Source organism: Scyliorhinus torazame, chromosome 14 (genome assembly GCF_047496885.1).
Source record: "Scyliorhinus torazame isolate Kashiwa2021f chromosome 14, sScyTor2.1, whole genome shotgun sequence".
Taxonomy (NCBI): domain Eukaryota; kingdom Metazoa; phylum Chordata; class Chondrichthyes; order Carcharhiniformes; family Scyliorhinidae; genus Scyliorhinus; species Scyliorhinus torazame.
In genome coordinates this window covers 62915110-62938926 of record NC_092720.1, presented here as the reverse complement: position 1 = coordinate 62938926, position 23817 = coordinate 62915110, and the positions used below count along the sequence as shown (strand labels likewise).

Below are 23817 nucleotides of genomic sequence, written 5' to 3'. Positions count from 1 at the left end.
CGTTGATGCTGACAGGGTTGTGTACAGTACTTTGCTTCCTGAAGTCAATGACCAGCTCTTTAGTTTTGCTGGCATTGAGGGAGAGATTGTTGTCGCTGCACCACTCCACTAGGTTCTCTATCTCCCTCCTGTATTCTGACTCGTCGTTATTCGAGATCCGGCCCACTATGGTCCTATCATCAGCAAACTTGTAGATGGAGTTAGAACCAAATTTTGCCACGCAGTCATGTGTGTACAGGGAGTAGAGTAGGGGGCGAAGTATGCAGCATTTCAGGGCCCCTTTATTGAGGACCATTGTGGAGGAGGTGTTGTTGTTCATTCTTACTGATTGTGGTCTGTTGGTCAGAAAATCGAGGATCCAGTTGCAGAGTGGGGGACCAAGTCCTAGGTTTTGGAGCTTTGATATGAGCTTGGCTGGGATTATGGTGTTGAAGGCAGAGCTGTAGTCAATAAATAGGAGTCTCATGTAGGAGTCCTTGTTGTCGAGATGCACTAAGGATGAGTGGAGGGCCAGGGAAATGGAGTCTGCTGTGGGCCGGTTGCGACGGTATGCGAATTGCAGTGGATCAAGGCATTCTGGGAGTATGGAGGTGATGCACTTCATGATCAACCTCTCTAAGCACTTCATTATGATTGAAGTCAGGGCCACCGGACGGTAGTCATTGAGGCACGTTGCCTGGTTCTTCTTTGGCACCGGTATGAAGGTCTTCTTGAAGCAGATGGGGACCTCAGAGTGGAGTAGGGACAGGTTAGACGTCTGCGAACACTTCTGCCAGCTGGTCCGCGCAGGCTCTGAGTGCACGACCAGGGATCCAATCCTGGCCCGTCGCCTTCCGAGGGTTCACTTTCAGGAAGGCCGATCTGACTTCAGAAGCTGTGATGGTGGGTATGGGTGAGTTATGGGCTGCTGGGGCACTCGACAGCAGATTGTTGGTTACCTGCTCGAACCGAGCATAGAATGCATTGAGTTCATTGGGGAAGGGTGTGCTGCTGGCAGAGATACTGCTCGGCTTTGCTTTGTAGTCCGTTATGTTGTTAGTCCTTGCCACAACCGCCGAGAGTCTGTCTGTGACTCTAGCTTGGTTTGATATTCTCTCTTGACATCTCGGATGGCTTTGCGGGGGTCGTAACTGGATTTCTTGTATAGGTCAGTTGTCTGACTTGAACGCCTCAGATCTGTCCTTCAGTAGGGAGTCAATCTCGCGATTGAGCCATGGTTTTCGGTTGGGGAACGTACGTACTGCTTTCTTTGGCACACAGTCGTCCATACATTTGCTGATGAAGTCTGTGACGGTGATGGCATACTCATTTAAGTTGGTCGCTGAGTTCTTAAATATGGACCAATCCACTGTCTCTAAGCAGTCACATAAGAGCTCTTCTGTTTCCTCGGACCAGCACTGCACGACCTTAGCTGGATTCTCCCGCTTGAGTTTCTGCTTGTATGCTGGGAGAAGGAGCACCGTCTTATTGTCTGATTTCCCAAAGTGCGGTCGGGGGATGGAACGGTAGGCGACCCTGATTTTTGAGTAGCAGTAGTCAAGAGAGTTGTCGCCCGTGATGGGACAGGAGCCCTCGTGACAAAGCCCAATAAATGCTGAATTGAATGTTTCTGTATTATGGATTTGTAATGCCTAATCTGATTTTATTTAGCATGCTTTTCAGCATCAACAAAAGGATATTTTGATCAGTCTGTCTTAAACTGAAAAGGCAGTTCGAACCGATTAAGCTCATTTAATAAATTTATTTAATTTCACAAAAATATTTTCATTCCTGCTTTGCATTTAAAATATGACATGAGAAAATTAAAACTGACCATCAATGAGAGAACAAGTCACAAATTTATGCTCCAACATATGTCAATAAGAATTCTGCATAAATACTGGATCAGGAAAACAGACCAGATTCATTATGAAAAATCAAAGACAAGTGAAGGAGGCATGCAGTAGAGCACATACTTCTACTACACTTTTACCTGTATTATTGATGCCCTGCAACTACAAAGCTGGAAAAGTGAATCTTTTCATTAAGAGCTTCCATCTTACTGAGGAGGCTTCAGGTCAATCCACATCCAATAACCTGCTCTGAAAACTTGCTCACATTTTGACAGTTGTGGCAGTTCAACCACAGCAGTTGAGATAATCCACAACATTCTAAAATAAAAGTCAATGAATTCTATCTCCCAAAATTAATGGATCTAAAAATCGTCCAGAATCCACATCTTTGCTAAAAACTAATCTTCTCTTCCTTGGGGCATACCAATCTCTGTACCAGGTTTTGTTGAAATCCGTCCATTAATTTTTGAGATGATTTACTTACAAACAGACTAATGTTACCTTCAGTGATGGAAATAACCAGCTGTGGGAGGGTGTCATTTAATATTGTAAAATAAAACATTTATTTTATTTCTAATAATTGGAAGCTTTAAAACAGTATTTTTGGAAGATAGTATGATCTTGGTGATCTTTACATTTGGTCTTCGGACAAACTCATTAACGAGTTGGGATAAATCAATGAAATAGTGTGTTTCAAGTCATAACCTCCAAAATTTCCTGAGGCACTAGTGTTTACTCTTTTCCCAAGGAAGCATCCCAAAATACATTATATGCTGCTTATTTTAGAAAGTTGCTATTTATATGTAAAATTTAATCAAGTTGGCAGCAGAGCTAGGAAAGCGATGTAATTTGGTGTACAGAGCCACCTTGTGGTCCCAAACCATAGTACCATAATGACAACATTTGCCATTTTAAAATTGAATGGAACGTGGAATACGAAACGCTATTGCAAAAGTGTGACTAAAGACACCTGGATTTTTAATAAGATGTTAGTCAATCTTCTCTGGAGCATTCCCATCGAGATCAAATGTGTACTTCATGCAAACTCAAAGAAATAATTAAATTAGGATGCATGGATGCAATTCAGTCCCTATTTCCAAACCTTACATCCAATTTAAATTAAAAAGCTCAAATTGATGTACATTATTCCCATAATAAATTCCTATGTCTACATTTATAATGGAAGCTGCCTATGTAAACATGTCACACCACATCAACTATACTCTTCCCCGATTGGAAGTATTCTAAATAAAAGAAAAGGTGGCTCTCAGATTTTCCAGGGATGTTTCACAGACTGGACAGGAAGCTACCAAGCAGCCAGCATAGAGCACTTTAAAAAATTTTTTTTTACAGGATGTGGGCTTCGCTGGTTAGGCCAGCATTTATTGCCCATCCCTAGTTGCCCTTCAGAAGGTGACGGTGAGTTGCCTTCTTGAACCGCTGCAGTCCTTGAGGTGTAGGTACACCCACTGTGCTGTTAGGGAGGGAGTTCCCCAGGGACAGTGAAGGAACTGTGATATATATCCAAGTCAGGGTGTTGAGTGACTTGGAGGGGAACCTCCAGGAGGTTGGGTACCCAGGTATCTGCTGCTCTTGTTCTTCTAGATGATAGTGGTCCTGGGTTTGAAAGGTGCTGTCCAAGGAACCTTGGTGAGTTACTGCAGTGCATCTTGTAGATGGTACACACAGCTGCCATTGTTCGTCGGTGGTGAAGGGTTTCAATGTTTGAGGAATATATGGTCGGTTTATTATAAATATGAACATAAGAATTTTACAATAAAATATGTAACAAAAGCATGAAGCAAAATGGTACAATCAGGGACTGCCTACTGGCATCTTTCATAAGATAGAGATAGGTATGCACACAGATTTACATTTGGTTATGGGACAAACTCGTTAATGGTTGGGATAAATCAATGAAATAGTGTACTTCAAGTTATAAACTCCAAATCTTATTGGTGCTAGTATTCATTCTTTTCCGGGAAAACATCCCACAAAATATTTTATATTTCAAGTTTAACTTTAATTCAGATTGAGGGCGAGAAACTGGAGTCCCACACTAGCATTCTAGAAAGTTAACCAAATGTAATTACATCGGCATGAGGACAGACTTGGTCATGGTGGACCTGGCAGGAAGACTAAAACGTAGGGCAGTTGATGAGCAGTAGCAGTTGTTGAAGAAGATATTAAATTCCTCCCAACTAATATATATTCCAGAGAGGAAGAAAGATTCTAAGAAGGTGAAAAAACATCCATGGCTAAGCAAGGAAGTGCCAGATCATCGACATGGATACCACCATTACACGTGAGAACACCACCGTCCAGGTACGCGGTACATACTCGTGCGACTCGGCCAACGTTGTCTACCTCATACGCTGCAGGAAAGGATGTCCCGAAGCGTGGTACATTGGCGAGACCATGCAGACGCTGCGACAACGAATGAACGGACATCGCGCAACAATCACCAGGCAGGAATGTTCCCTTCCAGTCGGGGAACACTTCAGCAGTCAAGGGCATTCAGCCTCTGATCTCCGGGTAAGCGTTCTCCAAGGCGGCCTTCAGGACGCGCGACAACGCAGAATCGCCGAGCAGAAACTTATAGCCAAGTTCCGCACACATGAGTGCGGCCTCAACCGGGACCTGGGATTCATGTCGCATTACATTCATCCCCCACCATCTGGCCTGCGAAATCTTACCAACTGTCCTGGCTTGATTCAATTCACACCTCTTTAACCTGGGGTTACCCCATCTCTGGATCTGTAAAGATTTAATCACCTGCTAATGGTCGCATTCCAAGCATTGTTTGGCATCTTTGAATTTGTCTATATATATGTTTCTGGAACATACCTCTTCATTCACCTGAGGAAGGAGCAGCGCTCCGAAAGCTAGTGACATCGAAACAAACCTGTTGGACTTTAACCTGGTGTTGTAAGACTTCGTACTTTGTCTTTATGGGTATCTTTAACTTCCTTGCTTAGCCATGGATGTTTTTTTCACCTTCTTAGAATCTTTCTTCCTCTCTGGAATATATTGGCGGTTGAGACCGGGGTGTTAATAGTGGGGAACACAGAAATGACAGAGAAGCTAAATCAATATTTTGCCTCAGGATTCAGGGTGGAGACACTAGTACCACCCCAACAGTAATAGATAATAGAAAGGGAGGAACTTAGAACAATTATCATCAATAGAGAAAAAGGACTAAACAAACTACTGGGATTGAAGGCAGACAAGTACCCAGGGCCTGATGATCTACATACCAGGGTCTTAAAGGAAGTGGCAGTGGAGATAGCAGATCCATTGGTTAGAATAGTCCAAAATTCCCTGCATGTGGAAAAGGTACCAATGGATTGGAAAATGCTAATGTAACGCCCTTATTCAAAAAAGGGAGGGAGGCAGAAAGTAGCCAGTTAGTTTAACATCTGTCATTGGGAAATTGTTGGAATTCATTATTAAGGAGGTAATAACAGGACATTTAAAAAGTCAAAGCACAATCAGTCAGTGTGGTTGTATGAAGGTAAATCGTGTTTGACTAATTTGCCAGAGTTTTTCAAAAGCTGTAACAAGTGATAATGGACCTGCTGTAGATGTAGTATATCTGGACTTCCAGAAGACATTTGATAAGGAGCCACCTAGAAGTTTAATACACAAGGTAAGATCACATGGGATTAGGGGTAATTTATTAGTTTGGATAGAAGACTGGCTAACCGACAGAAGGTAGTGAGTCAGGACAAATGGGTCTTTTTCTGGCTGGCAAATGTAACTAGTGGGGTGCCATAGGGTTCAGTCTTCGGGTCCCAACTATTTCCAATATATATTAATGACTTGGATGTAGGGATAGAAGGTACTATAGCCAAATTTGCAGATGTCACTAAAATAGGTGGGATTGAAAGTTGCATTGACGAAATAAGAAATTTAAAAATGGATATTGATAGGTTAGGTGAGTGGGCCAAAATTTGGCAGATGGATTTTAACGTGGCTAAGAGTGAGGTTATCCATTTTGGTCAGAAAAATGGAAAGGCAACTTATTATCTAAATGGAGAGAAATTTCAGAGTACTTCGGTGCACAGGGATCTGGGTGTTCTCGTGCACGAATCTCAGAAAACTGGTCTGCAGGTACAGAGGTAATAAGGAAGGCAAATGGAATTTTGGCCTTTATAGCTAAAAGGATAGACTATAAAAATAGGGACGTGTTGCTGCAAGTGTGCGAGGCATTGATGAGACCGCATCAGGAGTGCTGTGTATAGTTTTGGTCCCCTTATTTGAGGAGGGATGTAGTTGCATCAGAAGCAGTTTAGAGGACGTTCATTATATTGATTCCAGAGATGAGGGGTTTGTCTTATGAAGAGAAGTTTAGCAGTTTAGGCCTTTACTCTTTTGAGTTAAGAAGAATGAAAGAAGATCTAATTGAGGCATACAAGATGATAAAAGGTATTGACAACGTAGACATAGATCAGATGCTCCCTGTTGTGGGGCAATCTAAAACAAGAAGTCATAGTTTTAGGATAAGGGGTAGCAGATTTAAAACAGAGGTGGGGAAAAATTACTTCTCTCAAAGGGTCATGAACCTATAGAATTCATTACCCCAAAGTGAGGTGGATGCCAGGACATTGAGTAAATTTGAGGAGATAGACAGATTTTTAATTGGTAATGGGTTAAAGGGTTATGGAGAACAGGCAGAAAAGTGGAGTTGAGGCTGAGAGGAGGTCAACCATGATGCCTGGGGCATTGGGACCGGTTCTGGGGAAGGTGGGACCAGTACAAACTGGATGGGTTACAATTGGGCAGGACAGGACTACTGTCCTTGCTAGAGCAGTTGGGGAGGGTTTAAAGAAGTATGGCAGGGGTGATGGGATGGGAACCTATGTACGGATTCAGAGCAGGGGGAATCAAGAACAAGAGAAAAAGACAGCGAGAAGAATAGGAAAAGTAATAGGCAGAGAAATCAAGGGCCAGAATCAGATACTGACACAGTAAAAAAAATAGTAGGCATGGGACAAGGAATGTTAAAAGGACTAGCCTTAAGGCTTTGTACCTGAACGCTCGGAGCATTCGAAATAAAATGAATGAATTATTTGTGCAGATAGAAGTAAAGGTGCATGATTTACTCGGGATATTATATATATATATATATATATAAATAAAAAATATAAATAATTACTTTGTGTCTTCCCTGCATTCTCACTATGCTGAAATCATTCAGATGTGATGATGTCAAGACTCACTGCATTATTTCCAACCCATATTACATCACAGAACTTTGTGGTTTGCTAAGTCCAAATAAAGTCCCCACATAAGAGACTGTTAACCAAGGTAAAATCCACTGTAATAAAGGAAAATTACTGACATGACTGGGAAATTGGTTGAGTGGCAGGTGACAGAAGGTGGAGATAATGGGTAGATGCTCAAATTGGCAGGATGTGACTAGCGGTGTCCCACAGGGATCTTTGTTAGGGCCTCAATTGTCACATTATTCATTAATTACTTAGATAATGGCATAGAAAGTCATATATCCAAATTTACTGATCGCACAAAGTTGGATGGCATTGTAGACAGTGTAGATGACAGCATACAATTACAAAGGGATATTAATAGACTAGGTGAATCGGCAAAACTGTGGCAAATGGATTTCGGCAAAACTGTGGCAAATGGATTTCAATGTAAGCAAGTGTGGGGTTATCCATTTCGGATGGAAAACAATAAATCAGGGTACTGTCCAGATGGCATGAATCTCCAAAGAGACATGGGGGTTCAGGTGCCCAGATCTTTAAATTGCCACAAACATTAAGATGTGCAGGTTAGGGTACGGGAATAAGGGGGGGTTAGTGGGTATGAGTAGAGTGCTCATTTGAGGAGTTGGTGCAGACTTGATGGGCCGATTGGCCTCCTTCTGTACTGTAGGGATTCTATTCTATGAATAGGGCAGCACGGTAATGCAGTGGTTAGCACTGCTGCCTCACAGCGCAGAGGACCCAGGTTCAATCCTGGCCTTGAATCACTGTCCGTGTGGAGCTTGGACATTCTCCCCGTGTCTGCGTGGGCATCACCCCTACAACAACTCAAAGATGTGCAGGGTAGGTGGATTGGCCATGCTAAATTGCCCCTTAATAGGATTTTTTTTTCAAATGCCACAAACAAGTGCAGAAAGTAATCAAGAAGACTAATGGAATGCTGGCCTTTATATCTAGAGGACTGGAGTATAAGGACACAGGAGTTCTGCTGCAGCATTACAAAACCCTGGTTAGATCCCACTTAGGGTACTGTGAACAGATCTGGGCAACCTCACCTTAAGGAAGGATATTTTGGCCTTGGAGGGTGTGCAATGTAGGTTTACAAGAATGATACCTGGACTTCAGGGATTAAGTAATGAGGAGAGATTATACAAATTAGGCCCGTTTTCTTGAGAATTTAGAAGGTTAAGGGGTGATCTGATCAAAGTCTTCAAGATATTAACAGGAAAAGACAGGATAGATAAAGATGAACTGTTTCCAGTGGTAGGAGATTCTAGAACTAGGGGGGGCACAGACTAAAAATTAGGGCCAGGCCATTCAGGAAGCTATTAGGAAGCACTTCTACACACAAAGGGTGGGAGAGGTTTGGAACCCTCTTTCACAAAGGGCAAATTATATTAGATCAGTTGGTAATTCTAAATCTGAGATAATGTTTTGTTAAGCATTCATGGATTTGTGCCAAAGGCAGGTATATGGAGTTAGGCTACAGATTTGCCATGATCTCACTGAATGGTCTGAATGTTCTACTCCTGTTCCTATGTTCCTGTGGGAATTCTTCAATCTGATTGGCTGGTCAGGCTGTTTAATGATTTCTTCATTGCTGAACATCACAAATTCCTTGCAGCAGGCATAAGTCATGTTGGAATAAAGGAAAACAACATTCTAGAGTACATTAAATCACTGAAGCTAGAAACTAGCTTCCTCCCTTTGCCACTGACCATAAAATGTGGGCTATTATGGAAAATAAGCTTTTTAAATGAATCTTTGGGATGAATGCCAAAAATTTATATTAAAGTTGTCTTTTATATCTGTTGCAGTAATGTTTTTAAAAGTCTGAGTTCAGGTATATATAAATCTAGGTTAAGGTATCCAGACTATGTGGCTGCAAAAGGTGCAATTGAGATGTTGTAAAATGATGTGGAGATGCCGGCGTTGGACTGGGATGAGCACAGTAAGAAGTCTTACAACACCAGGTTAAAGTCCAACAGGTTTGTTTCAATGTCACTAGCTTTCAGAGCACTGCTCCTTCCTCAGGTGAATGAAGAGGCATGTTCCGAAACATATATATATATATATATATAGACAGATTCAAAGATGCCAGACAATGCTTGGAATGCGAGCATTAGCAGGTGATTAAATCTTTACAGATCCAGAGATGGGGTAACCCCAGGTTAAAGAGGTGTGAACTGTGTCAAGCCAGGACAGTTGGTAGGATTTCGCAGGCCAAATGGTGGGGGATAAATGTAATGCGACATGAATCCCAGGTCCCAGTTGAGGCCGCACTCATGTGTGCGGAACTTGGCTAAAAGCTTCTGCTCGGCGATTCTGCGTTGTCGCGCGTCCTGAAGGCTGCATTGGAGAACGCTTACCCGGAGATCAGAGGCTGAATGCCCTTGACTGCTGAAGTGTTCCCCGACTGGAAGGGAACATTCCTGGCTGGTGATTGTCGCGCGATGTCCGTTCATTCGTTGTCGCAGCGTCTGCATGGTCCCGCCAATGTACCACGCTTCGGGACATCCTTTCCTGCAGCGTATGAGGTAGACATTGTTGGCCGAGTCGCACGAGTATGTACCGCGTACCTGGTGGGTGGTGTTCTCACGTGTAATGGTGGTATCCATGTCGATGATCTGGCACGTCTTGCAGAGATTGCCATGGCAGGGTTGTGTGGTGCCGTGGTCACTGTTCTGAAAGCTGGGTAGTTTGCTGCAAACAATGGTTTGTTTGAGGTTGCGCGGTTGTTTGAAGGCAAGTAGTGGGGGTGTGGGGATGACCTTGGCAAGATGTTCATCTTCATCGATGACGTGTTGAAGGCTGTGAAGAAGATGTCGTAGTTTCTCCGCGCCGGGAACGTACTGGACGACTAAGCGTATTCTGTCGGTTGTGTCCCATGTTTGTCTTCTGAGGAGGTCGGTGCGGTGTTTTGTTGTGGCGCGTTGGAACTGTCGATCTATGAGTCGAGCGCCATATCCCGTTCGTACGAGGGCATCTTTCAACGTCTGTAGATGTCTGTTACGCTCCTCCTCGTCTGAGCAGATCCTGTGTATACGGAGAGCTTGTCCATAGGGGATGGCGTCTTTAATGTGTTTAGGGTGGAAGCTGGAGAAGTGGAGCATCGTGAGGTTATCCGTGGGTTTGCGATAAAGCGAAGTGCTGAGGTGACCGTCCTTGATGGAGACGAGTGTCCAAGAATGCAACTGATTTTGGATGAAGATGAACATCTTGCCAAGGTCATCCCCACACCCCCACTACTTGCCTTCAAACAACCGCGCAACCTCAAACAAACCATTGTTTGCAGCAAACTACCCAGCCTTCAGAACAGTGACCACGACACCACACAACCCTGCCATGGCAATCTCTGAAAGACGTGCCAGATCATCGACATGGATACCACCATTACACGTGAGAACACCACCCACCAGGTATGCGGTACATACTCGTGCGACTCGGCCAACGTTGTCTACCTCATACGCTGCAGGAAAGGATGTCCCGAAGCGTGGTACATTGGCGGGACCATGCAGACGCTGCGACAACGAATGAATGGACATCGCGCGACAATCACCAGGCAGGAATGTTCCCTTCCAGTCGGGGAACACTTCAGCAGTCAAGGGCATTCAGCCTCTGATCCCTGGGTAAGCGTTCTCCAAGACGGCCTTCAGGACGCGCGACAACGCAGAATCGCCGAGCAGAAACCTATAGCCAAGTTCCGCACACATGAGTGCGGCCTCAACCGGGACCTGGGATTCATGTCACATTACATTCATCCCCCACCAGCTGGCCTGCAAAGTCCTACCAACTGAACTGGCTTGACACAATTCACACCTCTTTAACCTGGGGTTACCCCATCTCTGGATCTGTAAAGATTTAATCACCTGCCAATGCTCGCATTCCAAGCATTGTCTGGCATCTTTGAATCTGTCTATATATACCTCTTCATTCACCTGAGGAAGGAGCAGTGCTCCAAAAGCTAGTGACTTCGAAACAAACCTGTTGGACTTTAACCTGGTGTTGTAAGACTCCATATTGTAAAAGTAAGATCATCATTCATTCCAACCATGCCTGTGATAACAAAGAGAGGCCTAATGGAATTTTGTTATGATTGCTGGAGATTCCCTGGAGAGTAGATAATTTGAAGCATTGTGTTCAGATAGTTTAATATAGGTTTGAGAGTCTGCCAGCAGCTTTTGCCAAAGTCTATCAGGTTAAGCAGTAGTCTGACACAGACAGAAGGACTTGCAGGCTGTTTCCTGAAAGGATCTCTCTCTTCAAGTAGTCTTTCCAAGAAATCTCTATACAAGTGTACAGCAAGTAACCCAGTGTCTGCTAACTTTGTTTATATGTGGTTTTTGACCGGCAATGGACTTAATTGGAGATAGAGAAGGTATAAGTTAGTAGTAAAAAGAGTCTCTTTTTATTTTAAGAATTGTTTAACTGTTAATTGAAAAGCTATCTTCTGTGATGCTAATGTGTTTAATCCTGTGTTAAGAATAAAGTTTGTTTTAATACTAAAGATATCTAATGGTCAATGGAATCACTTCTGGAGCGAAGTATCCTTTCCTTGCGGTTTAAAAAAATTAAAAGTGTTTGTAGTTGCTGTCAGTTTCATAACAACTGTTGGGGTCTGGTCAAGATCTTAACTTCTTCCACAAATCAAGACTACAAACCAAAGAACAAAAAGCACAGATATTCTTCAGGGAGTTTCAGGAGCTAGGGAAAAGATTTTAAAAAGGATCTATGAAAAAAAGTTTGACTAGAAACAAGAAGGCATTGCAGATAAATGCGTGATTGGAAGGGACATATGTACAAGATGGACGTGTTGTTCCTGAAAAGAACTGGAACCAATGTTTACATTGATACATTAACTAGTACTGCTTGGGAGGTTTTAATTTGTCAGGGAGGAGAACTAGAAAATTGCTGAAGGGAGCAGCAAGGAGATCAAAGAGCAGAAAGACAATAGTAAAATTAGAAAAATCCCCCAAATTGCAATAAACAGATTGATGAAAAGCGCAAATGTGAAATATGAAATTATATGTGCATCAACGTGCTTGGTGTAACTAATAAACATGGGATTATGGTTCATATAAGGCCATAATCCCAAGAATGGTTTCTCAATATTCAGACATGGTAAAAAGGAAAAAAGAGGAGAGGGCATGGCTATAATGATTAAGCATGAAGTTACAGTTCTGGTTTTAGGACTGAAACTATTTGGCCGAGTTAAAAAACAGAGAGCGAGCTGTTATATTGCTCAAAAAAATTTAAATCACTATGTCTCTTGACAATGCAAAATGGCCATTTGCTCATGCGCACAAATTCACACAGACACCACTATGTTCAGTTGGAATGTCATAATTACAGGGAATATAATTCTGCTACAATATGTTCCAGACAAACAAGATGGTGGCCCATAATACATTTAGTATTGAGTATTGCGACAGACTTGATTCATAATTAACCGAAATTTGAAAAGGAGAAACACAAATATTAATATCCTGTTTTGCAAAATGTGTAAATTCAACGGGATGAGTTAGTGTAAACACAAGCAACCTATAGAGAATTATCGCAAATTGAACATCTAAATGCATCAATTCCACAGCTTTAATCACTCCATGATCAGCCACCCCACACCCACTCCAGGTTCAGAAAATTTGTTCTATCTGTATTAAGGTTGAAATAGGGAAAATTCCCATTAATTTCTGTACAGTGTCACCTAATGTTATTTTTGCCTCAAATTGAGACCTGTGCTAAGAGAGTACTCATGGCGGAGGAACACTCGAACGGCACATGCACAGCACTGGCAGAAAATGAGCCTTTTTACACAGAACTTAAGTGAGAGGAGATGGATAAGTATATTTGTTGACAAATTTCAACAGCATGTAGGAATATTAAAAAGTCTTAATTACTTAATACATACTGCGAAAAATATGAAAGGTGTGGAATTTCTAATATATGCACGAAAGAACTTCCTTAATTCAGTCCTACAAGAAAAGAGACAACGTTGAATCTTGTTCTGGGAAATAAAGTAGGGCAAGTGAATTCTGTTACAGTAGCAGATCATCTTGTTCAGAGGTTTCTCAACCGGTGTACCCTTCTGGGACATCCCAACCGTCCAAAACAAAGGATTGTCCCAATCCCCAGCAACATAACTGTTTTTCAGTAAAAATTAAACAAGTAAACATATGCCTTTTTTCTTAACGTGAAACTTGTTACTGGTGCTGGACATGAGACTGAAGAGGAATGGGTACCAGATCAAGGCTCAGGTGAGGGGTGTAATGACACATTACAACTATGAGCCTTCTTGTGCCTGAATGAGTGATGAAACTCAGTTAATAATAATAATCTTTATTATTGTCACAAGAAGGCTTACATTAACACTGTAATGAAATTACTGCAAATCCCCTAGTCGCCACATTCTGGCACCTGTTCGGGTACACAGAGGGAGATTTCAGAATGGCCAATTCACCTAAAAAGCACGTCTTTCGGGACTTGTGGAAGGAAACCAGAGCGCCCAGAGGGAACCCACGCAGACATGGGGAGAACATGCAGACATCACAGACAGTGACCCAAGCGGGAATCGAACCTGGGACCCTGGCGCTGTGAAGCAACAGTTAATCACTGTGCTACCATTACTGGTCATCGGTTGAATCAAATGGTCAATATATTCAAGTGTGGCTTAGAAATTCAAAAGAGAGATGTAAGAAGATGGATTATGGCCCACATTTGGCAAATGTTCTGATTATTTCTGGACAGACCCTGAGGGATGACCAACCCTATTGAGAACCATTGATCCAGCTCACAATGACCTCAACACAATTCAGTTTATGGGATGAGGCCAGCTTTTCTTTGAGGTTGCTTGTAGCGGTGCTTCCCAAGATCCTTTAACTCTATCAACCCCCCTGGCTTTCCATGGTGGGTCATATTCATTATCCTCTCAGACCAAATCTCACTGTGGACAAAATCAAGAGATCCCGATTGAAAATTCTGCTTCACTCAGCCAGTCAATCACAAAACTATTTGGACATATCTTCTTTGCCTTGTGTCAAAACCTTGATGTAAACTTTTACCCTCCTTCTGCACTGTAAATTCTATGAATTCTATGAAATCTTCAGGATTGATTTCACAAACCAGCAATCACTCCTGCATATTTCATCATCTCGGTCTCACAAGTTTCACTTTGCTCCAACAGAAGTATAACTGCACTGCAAGCAAGTCTTCCTTTTAATAATTGTCAACTGCATACTTTCTATTGACGGAAGAGCTTTTTGGCTTTTAAACTCACAAGCAAAATTGCGTGTCGGCTAGGTCTAACAAGTAACATTTTAAGCAAATGTCTGAATGTTTGTATATACAGCCTTCTAATAACTCTCAATGGAGATCCAAGGAGGCAATGAAACTCCACTCACATCACTTGCACTGCTGCAAGAAATTATGGAGATCGGTATAATGGAAGATAAATGTTGCACTAATAAAAATTGTCACTTACTTGTATCTACTAGGAAAATGGCGATGACAATTAAAATTTAATTGTGATCTTTTTCTTTGAAACAGATTCTGCATAGGTTAGGGTTCTAAAATACAGAATATAAATACAATGATGACATAATACATTTACTAGCTGCGTACTTACTGTGGTCCTCAAAAGCACAACTTCAGCCTCTTTGAGAGAGGTTTGTGTGCAAGTTGCCTTCACGCTCCATTCAGGCATCCAGTAAAGCAGCAGAAGGAGGAAACCACCAGTGCAGATAACACCAATTGCAACCAAAACCAGCTTCCAAAGACACTGTTTATAACCATAAATCTCCTGCAACAAAAAAAACTATATCAGTAGATGGTAACAAGACTTTTCTTTGCTCATAAAGTACATTATTCTATTTTAAACAGTAGCATGTTGTTGATTTGTTTGTCTGTGTTGCATATCACTGTTTGAGAACTTGACTAATCAAGCAGTGCAATTATAGACATAAAACGTAATGGGAAAAGCTTAATGGCAAAGAGATAAAATTCACAAAAATTGCATGTTTGCAGTAAAACTTAATTTTGAGCTATAATTAACATTGACAATGTAGCTAAAAGCAATAAAAATGGCAGTTACTGACAGTGACAGTTGAATGGTAAATAAACCTTCTTAAAAAATATGATTTCAAGAGTACTTCTTCAAGAGTATCTCTTAAAGGGTCAGGACTTCCCTTGAATTTGCTTCCATAAAGATGTGCAACCAAGAGCATTGCCAACGTCCAGTGTAAAAGATACAGGAGATTGGCCTGTAAATCGTGGGGAACCTTGTCTTATCAAGGGCGACTAATATAGACATAATCAGTCGTGGGCCACCATACATTAAAAAAAAAATTTTGCAGAGAGAGAATACAGAAACGCTCTACTCATTGTTTTAATGCGATGTGTGGTGTTGCCCTATTATGTATTTGTGTTGTGTTGTAATAGCGCAACCTGTGTTGCTCTATTATGTATTTATTTTATTTTCATGTACTTAATGATCTGTTGAGCTGCTAGCAGAAAAATACTTTTCACTGTACATGGGTATACTTGACAATAAAAAAATCCAATGTGAGTTTATGATTCTTTAATTTTTATGATTCTAAAATATTTTATTGAAAATTTTTGGCCAACCATCACAGTACATTGTGTATCCTTTACACAGTAATATAACAATATAAATAACAATGGCCAGTTTTATAAACAAGAAATAAATAATATATAAACAAAATCAAAACTAAATGGCAACTGCCTTGTCCCAGATAAATATTCTCCAAAAATATGTTTTAACAGTCCAATATACAATTATCTATAACAACAACCTATACATATTATACTTATATATTAACATCCCTGAGAATCCCTCTGGTTCCTCCCCACCCACCCCCACCCCCCACCCCCTGGGCTGCTGCTGCTGTCTTCTTCTTTTCCATTCCCTCTATCTTTCTGTGAGGTATTCGACGAACGGTTGCCACCGCCTGGTAAACCCTTGAGCCGATCCCCTTAGGACGAACTTAATCCGTTCCAGCTTTATAAACCCTGCCATGTCATTTATCCAGGTCTCCACCCCCGGGGGCTTGGCTTCTTTCCACATCAACAGTATCCTGCGCCGGGCTACTAGGGACGCAAAGGCCAAAACATCAGCCTCTCTCGCCTCCTGCACTCCCGACTCTTCTGCAACCCCAAATATAGCCAACCCCCAGCTTGGTTCGACCTGGACCCCCACTACCTTCGAAAGCACCTTTGTCACCCCCACCCAAAACCCCTGTAGTGCCGGACATGACCAGAACATGTGGGTGTGATTCGCTGGGCTTTTCGAGCATCTCGCACACCTATCCTCTACTCCAAAAAATTTGCTAAGCCGTGTTCCAGTCATATGCGCTCTGTGTAACACCTTAAATTGTATCAGGCTTAGCCTGGCACACGAGGACGATGAGTTTACCCTACTTAGGGCATCAGCCCACAGCCCCTCCTCAATCTCCTCCCCCAGTTCTTCTTCCCATTTCCCTTTCAGCTCGTCTACCATAATCTCCCCCTCGTCTCTCATCTCCCGATATATGTCTGACACCTTACCGTCCCCCACCCATGTCTTTGAGATCACTCTGTCCTGCACCTCCTGCGTCGGGAGCTGCGGGAATTCCCTCACCTGTTACCTCGTAAAAGCCCTCAGTTGCATATACCGGAATGCATTCCCTTGGGGCAACCCATATTTTTCAGTCAGCGCTCCCAGACTTGCAAACGTCCCATCTACAAACAGATCTCTCAATTCTGTTACTCCTGCTCTTTGCCATGTTCCATAATCATGGCGGGAATAGGGAAGCAGGAAGGAGGGGGCGTCGCACGGTGCGAGCCGAGGTCACGGGGGGGAAGCCGAGGTCGGCCAGAGTTTGCTGACTTCTGGGAGCAACATGGGGGGTGTAACTACGCTAGTGGGGGATCTAGCAGGGGGGGGGGGGGGGGTGGGAGGGGGGAGTTACTGGGTTGCTGCTGCTGGGGAGAAGGGGGAGCCGGAATGGGGTGGGGTGGGCACCGCCTGAGGGGGACTTGTAGGCAAGTCCCCCTACAGGACGCCTTCTCCAATCTCTTCCACGCCGCTCCCTCCTCTTCTCCCATCCACTTACATACCATTGAGATGTTGGCGGCCCAGTAGTACTCACTCAGGTTCGGTAGCGCCAGCCCCCCCCCTATTCCTACTACACTGCAAAAATCCCTTCCTCACTCTCGGGGTCTTCCCGGCCCACATAAAACTCATGATACTCTTCTCAATCCTTTTGAAAAAAGCCTTCGTGATCACCACCGGGAGGCACTGAAACACAAAGAGGAATCTCGGGAGGACCACCATTTTAACCGCTTGTACCCTCCCTGCCAGTGACAGGGATACCATGTCCCATCTCTTGAAGTCCTCCTCCATCTGTTCCACCAACCGCGTTAAGTTTAACCTATGCAATGTACCCCAATTCTTGGCTATCTGGATCCCCAAGTAGCGAAAGTCCCTTGTTACCTTCCTCAGCGGTAAGTCCTCTATTTCTCTGCTCTGCTCCCCTGGATGCACCACAAACAGCTCACTTTTCCCCATGTTCAGCTTATATCCTGAAAATTCTCCAAACTCCCCAAGTATCCGCATTATCCCTGGCATCCCCTCCGCCGGGTCCGCCACATACACCAATAAATCATCCGCGTAAAGAGATACCCGGTGTTCCTCTCCTCCCCTGAGTACTCCCCTCCACTTCCTGGAACCCCTCAATGCTATTGCCAGGGGCTCAATCGCCAGTGCAAACAATAATGGGGACAGAGGACATCCCTGCCTCGTCCCTCTATGGAGCCGAAAATACGCAGACCCCCGTCCATTCGTGTCCACGCTCGCCATCGGGGCCCTATACAGCAGCTGTACCCATCTAATATACTCATCTCCAAAGCCAAATCTCAACACCTCCCACAAATAATCCCACTCCACTCTATCAAATGCTTTCTCGGCATCCATCGCCACCACTATCTCCGTTTCCCCCTCTGGTGGGGGCATCATCATTACCCCTAGCAGCCTCCGTATATTCGTATTCAGCTGTCTCCCCTTCACAAACCCAGTTTGGTCCTCATGGACTACCCCCGGGACACAATCCTCTATCCTCATTGCCATTACCTTGGCCAGAATCTTAGCGTCTACCTTTAGGAGGGAAATAGGTCTTTAGGACCCGCATTGCAGCGGGTCTTTTTCCTTCTTTAGGAGAAGCGATAACGTTGCCTCTGACATAGTCGGGGGCAGCTGTCCCCTTTCCTTCGCCTCATTAAGGGTTCTCATCAGTATCGGGGCAAGCAAGTCCACATATTTCCTATAAAATTTGACTGGAAATCCATCCGGGCCCGGAGCCTTCCCCGCCTGCATACTCCTAATTCCTTTCACTACTTCCTCTATCTCGATCTGTGCTCCCAGTCCCACCCTTTCCTGCTCCTCCACCTTAGGAAATTCCAGCCGGTCCAGGAAGCACATCATTCTCTCCTTCCCATCCGGGGGCTATGCTTCGTATAATCTTTTATAGAATGCCTTGAACACTCCATTCACTCTCTCCGCTCCCCGCTCTATCTCTCCTTCCTCATCCCTCACTCCCCCTATTTCCCTCGCTGCTCCCCTTTTCCTCAATTGATGGGCCAGCAACCTGCTCGCCTTCTCCCCATACTCATACTGTACACCCTGTGCCTTCCTCCACTGTGCTTCTGCAGTACCCGTTGTCAGCAAGTCAAATTCTACGTGTAACCTTTGCCTTTCCCTGTACAGTCCCTCCTCCGGTGCCACCGCATATTGCCTGTCCACCCTCAGAGGTTCTTGCAGCAACCGCTCCCGTTCCCTACTCTCCTGCTTTCCTTTATGTGCCCTTATTGATATCAGCTCCCCTCTAACCACTGCCTTCAGCGCCTCCCAGACCACTCCCACCTGGACCTCCCCATTATCATAGAGTTCCAAGTATTTTTCAATGCACCCCCTCACCCTTAGACACACCCCTTCATCTGCCATTAGTCCCATGTCCATTCTCCAGGGTGGACGCCCTTCTGTTTCCTCCCCTATCTCCAAGTCTACCCAATGTGGAGCGTGATCCGAAATGGCTATAGCCGTATACTCCGTCCCCCTCACCTTCGGGATCAACGCCCTTCCCAAGACAAAAAAGTCTATTCGCGAATTAACTTTGTGGACATAGGAGAAAAACGAAAACTCCTTACTCCTAGGTCTACTAAATCTCCACGGGTCTACTCCTCCCATCTGCTCCATAAAATCTTTAAGCACCTTGGCTGCAGCCGGCCTCCTTCCAGTCCTGGATCTCGACCTGTCCAGCCCTGGCTCCAGCACCGTATTAAAATCTCCCCCCATTACCAACTTTCCCACCTCTAGGTCCGGGATGCGTCCTAGCATGCGCCTCATAAAATTGGCATCATCCCAGTTCGGGGCATATACGTTTACCAAGACCACCGCCTCCTCCTGTAATTTGCCACTCACCATCACGTATCTGCCCCCGCTATCCGCCACTATGGTCTTTGCCTCAAACATAACCCGCTTCCCCACTAGTATAGCCACCCCCCTGTTTTTCGCATCTAGCCCCGAATGAAACACCTGCCCCACCCATCCTTTGCGTAGTCTAACCTGGTCTATAAGTTTCAAGTGCATCTCTTGTAACATAACCACGTCTGCCTTAAGTGTGCGAGTACTCGTGCCCTCTTTATCGGCCCGTTCAGCCCTCTCACATTCCACGTGATCAACCGGGTTGGGGGGCTTGTCGATTAGCCATCCCCTTTTTCCAGCTCCTCACCCGGTTCCCACACAGCTGTGTGTCCCCCAGGCGGTGCCCCCCCCGCCCACCCCACCCCATTCCGGCTCCCCCCTCTCCCCAGCAGCAGCAACCCAGTAACTCCCCCCTCCCACCCACCCCCCCCGCTAGATCCCCCACTAGCGTAGTTACACCCCCCATGTTGCTCCCAGAAGTCAGCAAACTCTGGCTGACCTCGGCTTCCCCCCGTGACCTCGGCTCGCACCGTGCGACGCCCCCTCCTTCCTGCTTCCCTATTCCCGCCATGATTATCATAGCGCGGGAACAAAGCCCGCGCTTCCCTTTTGGCCCCGCCCCCCATGGCCAACGCCCCATCTCCTCCACCTCCCTTCCTCCCTCCACCACCACCTGTGGAAGAGAGAAAAGTTACCGCATCGCAGGATTAATAACATAAAACTCATCTTTCCCCCCCTTTTTCCCCCCTCTTCGCCCCCCATACGCGCCCCACCACTTTGTTTCAAACGTTCTTTTTTAATAACCCGCTTATTCCAGTTTTTCTTCCACAATAAACGTCCACGCTTCATCCGCCGTCTCAAAGTAGTGGTGCCTCCCTTGATATGTGACCCACAGTCTTGCCGGTTGCAGCATTCCAAATTTTATCTTCTTTTTGTGAAGCACCGCCTTGGCCCGATTAAAGCTCGCCCTCCTTCTCGCCACCTCCGCACTCCAGTCTTGATATACGCGGATCACCGCGTTCTCCCACCTACTGCTCCGAGTTTTCTTTGCCCATCTAAGGACCATCTCTCTGTCCTTAAAACGGAGGAATCTCACCACTATGGCTCTAGGAATTTCTCCTGCTCTCGGTCCTCGCGCCATCACTCGGTATGCTCCCTCCACCTCCAGCGGACCCGCCGGGGCCTCCGCTCCCATTAACGAGTGCAGCATCGTGCTCACATATGCCCCGACGTCTGCTCCTTCAGGAAGACCAAGAATCCTTAAATTATTCCTCCTCGCGTTATTCTCCAGCACCTCCAGTCTTTCCACACATCGTTTATGGTGTGCCTCGTGCATCTCCGTCTTCACCACCAGGCCCTGTATATCGTCCTCGTGCTCGGCAGCCTTTGCCTTCACGACCCGAAGCTCCCGCTCCTGGGTCTTTTGCTCATCCTTTAGCCCTTCGATCGCCTGTAATATCGGGGCCAACAGCTCCTTCTTCATTTCCTTTTTAAGTTCTTCCACGCAACATTTCAAAAACTCTTGTTGTTCAGGGCCCCATGTTAAACTGCCACCTTCCGTCGCCATCTTGGTTCTTGCTTGCCTTCCTTGCCGCTGCTCCAAAGGATCCACTGCAATCTGGCCACTTCCCTCTCCTTTTTCCATCCGTTTCCAGGGGGGATTCCCTTCTGGTTTACCGCACAGTGCTTCTAGCCGTTAAAATTGCCGTTGGGGCTCTTATTAAAAGCCCAAAAGTCCGTTCCACCGGGAGCTGCCGAAACGTGCGACTTAGCTGGTCATCGCCGCACCCGGAAGTCTATGATTCTTTAATAAGGAACAGCTTCTATGTCTCAATTTCCTTTCCCATTCTCTCTCTCTCTCCTTTCCCACTCTGTCTGTCTTTCCTTCTTTGTTTCCCAATTTGTCTCGCCTCCAAACCAGCCCAGGGCAGTGACTCAACACCCTAGACTCTGGCCAACTCCCAGCCTGAGGCTGCTCCTGGGTCTGGGGTCTGGCCATCTCCCTCAGTTTGCAGGGGCGGTGCCCCTGTCCTCAAACATTAATGGAGCTGGGAGGGGTGAGCTACCACTGAAGCCAGGTGTCCCGCTCCCTTTCCCCTCTGGCCAAGATTACTCTTCACCACCCAATCGGCAGCTGGTAACTTCCCGTCCCTGCCTGGATCTCGGGCATCGCTCTCTCCCCACAACCTGGGTCTTTGGTGACTGCGGCAGAGGCTCAGACATTTTAACATGACAGTGGCTGGCCCTGGCTGCAGTACGCAGAGTGCAGGACTGGAATTTCAAATCAATTTAATAAAAAGTGCGACAGGCCAGATCCGGCCTCCGGGTCAGGGGCTCTACATCCCTGGTGTAAATGATATGACACCATATTTATGAGAAGCCTGCAATTCCTGGATCTTTCAGGATTTTTTTGTCGAAACGTGTCCCCAGAATCCTTATGGTAAATTAACATTCCCACAGTATGTCGGATTCAGATCTTCCTCCAATGGCATGTTACTCTGCACAAAACAAATTGCAACGGTTTTCAGTATTTCTTCCTGTAAGGATTGCAATATATCCCAGCTCATCCAGTTACTGTAGAGAACCATAATGGGCCTATTAACCATCTGCCTGCTAACAGGATGGGCATAGCGAAGCTATCAGTGCATCAGCAGCCACAGCATTCAGGGGTATTCTGTATTCCCAATCTTTAACTCCACTCAGGGTGCAATGAGTGAATTCCGGACTATGTAATGTGACATGCCATCATATGTGGACTATTACGAGGAAAAAATTCAGTGAGGCATCACAGAAAACCAGCGAATGAAAACCCTTTCTATTTCATCCAGTTCATGAGTCTCGAGTGTGATTTGTGAGCCATTGGTCACCATTGCATTTGAGAGAAACCAGCGATATTGTAAAAATGCTGCTACTCGTGCACTCTTTGCCACTCAGTCACAAAGAGCTGCGGATTTAATCACATTTTCACACCCACAATGAAGCAAAGTGCTTCTGAATTCTGGATCTCACAGCTCCCTGATGCAAAATGAAAATGATAGAAAGAAAAACTTACGTTTATATGTTTTTCATGACCACCGGCAATCGCGAAGCACTTTATAGCCAATAAAGTACTTTAAAAATGCAGTGACTGTTGTAACGCAGGAAATTCAATTTGTGCATTGTAAACTCCCACAAACAGCAATGCGGTAGTAACAAGAAAATCTGTTTTGTTATTATGTTAATTGAAGGATAAATATTGGCCAGGGCATGGGGGAATAACTCTCCTGCAGTTCTTTGAAATAGTGGATCTTTTAGATCCTGAGCAGACTGATGGTTTAATGTGGAAAAACTGTGCAGCACTCTCTCATTGCTATAACAGAGTGTTAGCCTAGCCAGGGAGGACCCAGAGCTATAAAATCTGATGGTTATGGTGACCTTCATTTTAAATTTTAACACCCTCCAGCATTTTAACCTAAGCTGGAGAATATCCTGGAGCATGCTGCAGAGCCAACAAACAACCTTTGTTCATGAATTGCCGCTGTCGAATGGCTCTTGCAATTTGTAGCTTATTCACTCTTCAGAGGATGATAACACCCCCTGGGATGTCTTTGCTTGTCCCATTTTCTATCTGGATCTTCTGCTCCTTGCCCTCTTTCAGTATTATGGCAAGCAAGTGTAATGCCATCAAGCCATTTTGATGAATAAAAAAAGACTGTAAAGTCGAGTGCGAAGTGCACTGGAATCAGATTTGCACTAGAATCAAGTGACAACCAGTCCCTGTGCATGCAGATCCTGAGCTACTGGTGCAGAAACAATGGGTATTGTACAGTTGCATGACATGACACATTGATCAGGTGAGCTACCAAACAGCAGCCAATGGCTCAAAGACAGGGTACCCCCCACAAAAGTTTGATTGTGAAAATGTACACTGGTCACAGCCAAACTTGCTTTATTGAAACTGTAAATTTCAAATGACTCTCGTTCAATTAACATTTTTAGTCCAAAAGGCTTTTATTGTTCACTTCAGTAGAAATTATTCAAAATTATTTACAACTATACTTTATCCCTTCATAATTTTACAGATTATATCCATCTTGCCTGTTCTCTCTCAGAAGGTTGCTAGTCTTTGTAATTTTCTTCACTAAAGAGCAGTAGGGGCTGGGTAATTGAATATTCTCGAGGCTGAGTTAACCAGATTTTTGATCTCTAAGGAAGTCAAGGGTTAAGAGGCAGGAAAGTGGAGTCAAGGCCACAATCAGATCAGCCAAGTCCATATCGAATGGAGGAGAAGATTCAACAGGCCGAA

At 44.7% G+C, this 23817-nt stretch overlaps 1 protein-coding gene across 1 annotated transcript in view; it reads right to left on the bottom strand.

Moving 5' to 3' along the window:
* atp13a3 (ATPase 13A3) overlaps positions 1–23817 on the bottom strand; it is a 199503-nt gene that overhangs the window by 150403 nt on the left and 25283 nt on the right. The window contains 1 exon segment of the mRNA XM_072474301.1: positions 14682–14855. Within this exon segment, the coding sequence (XP_072330402.1) occupies positions 14682–14855 (174 nt within the window).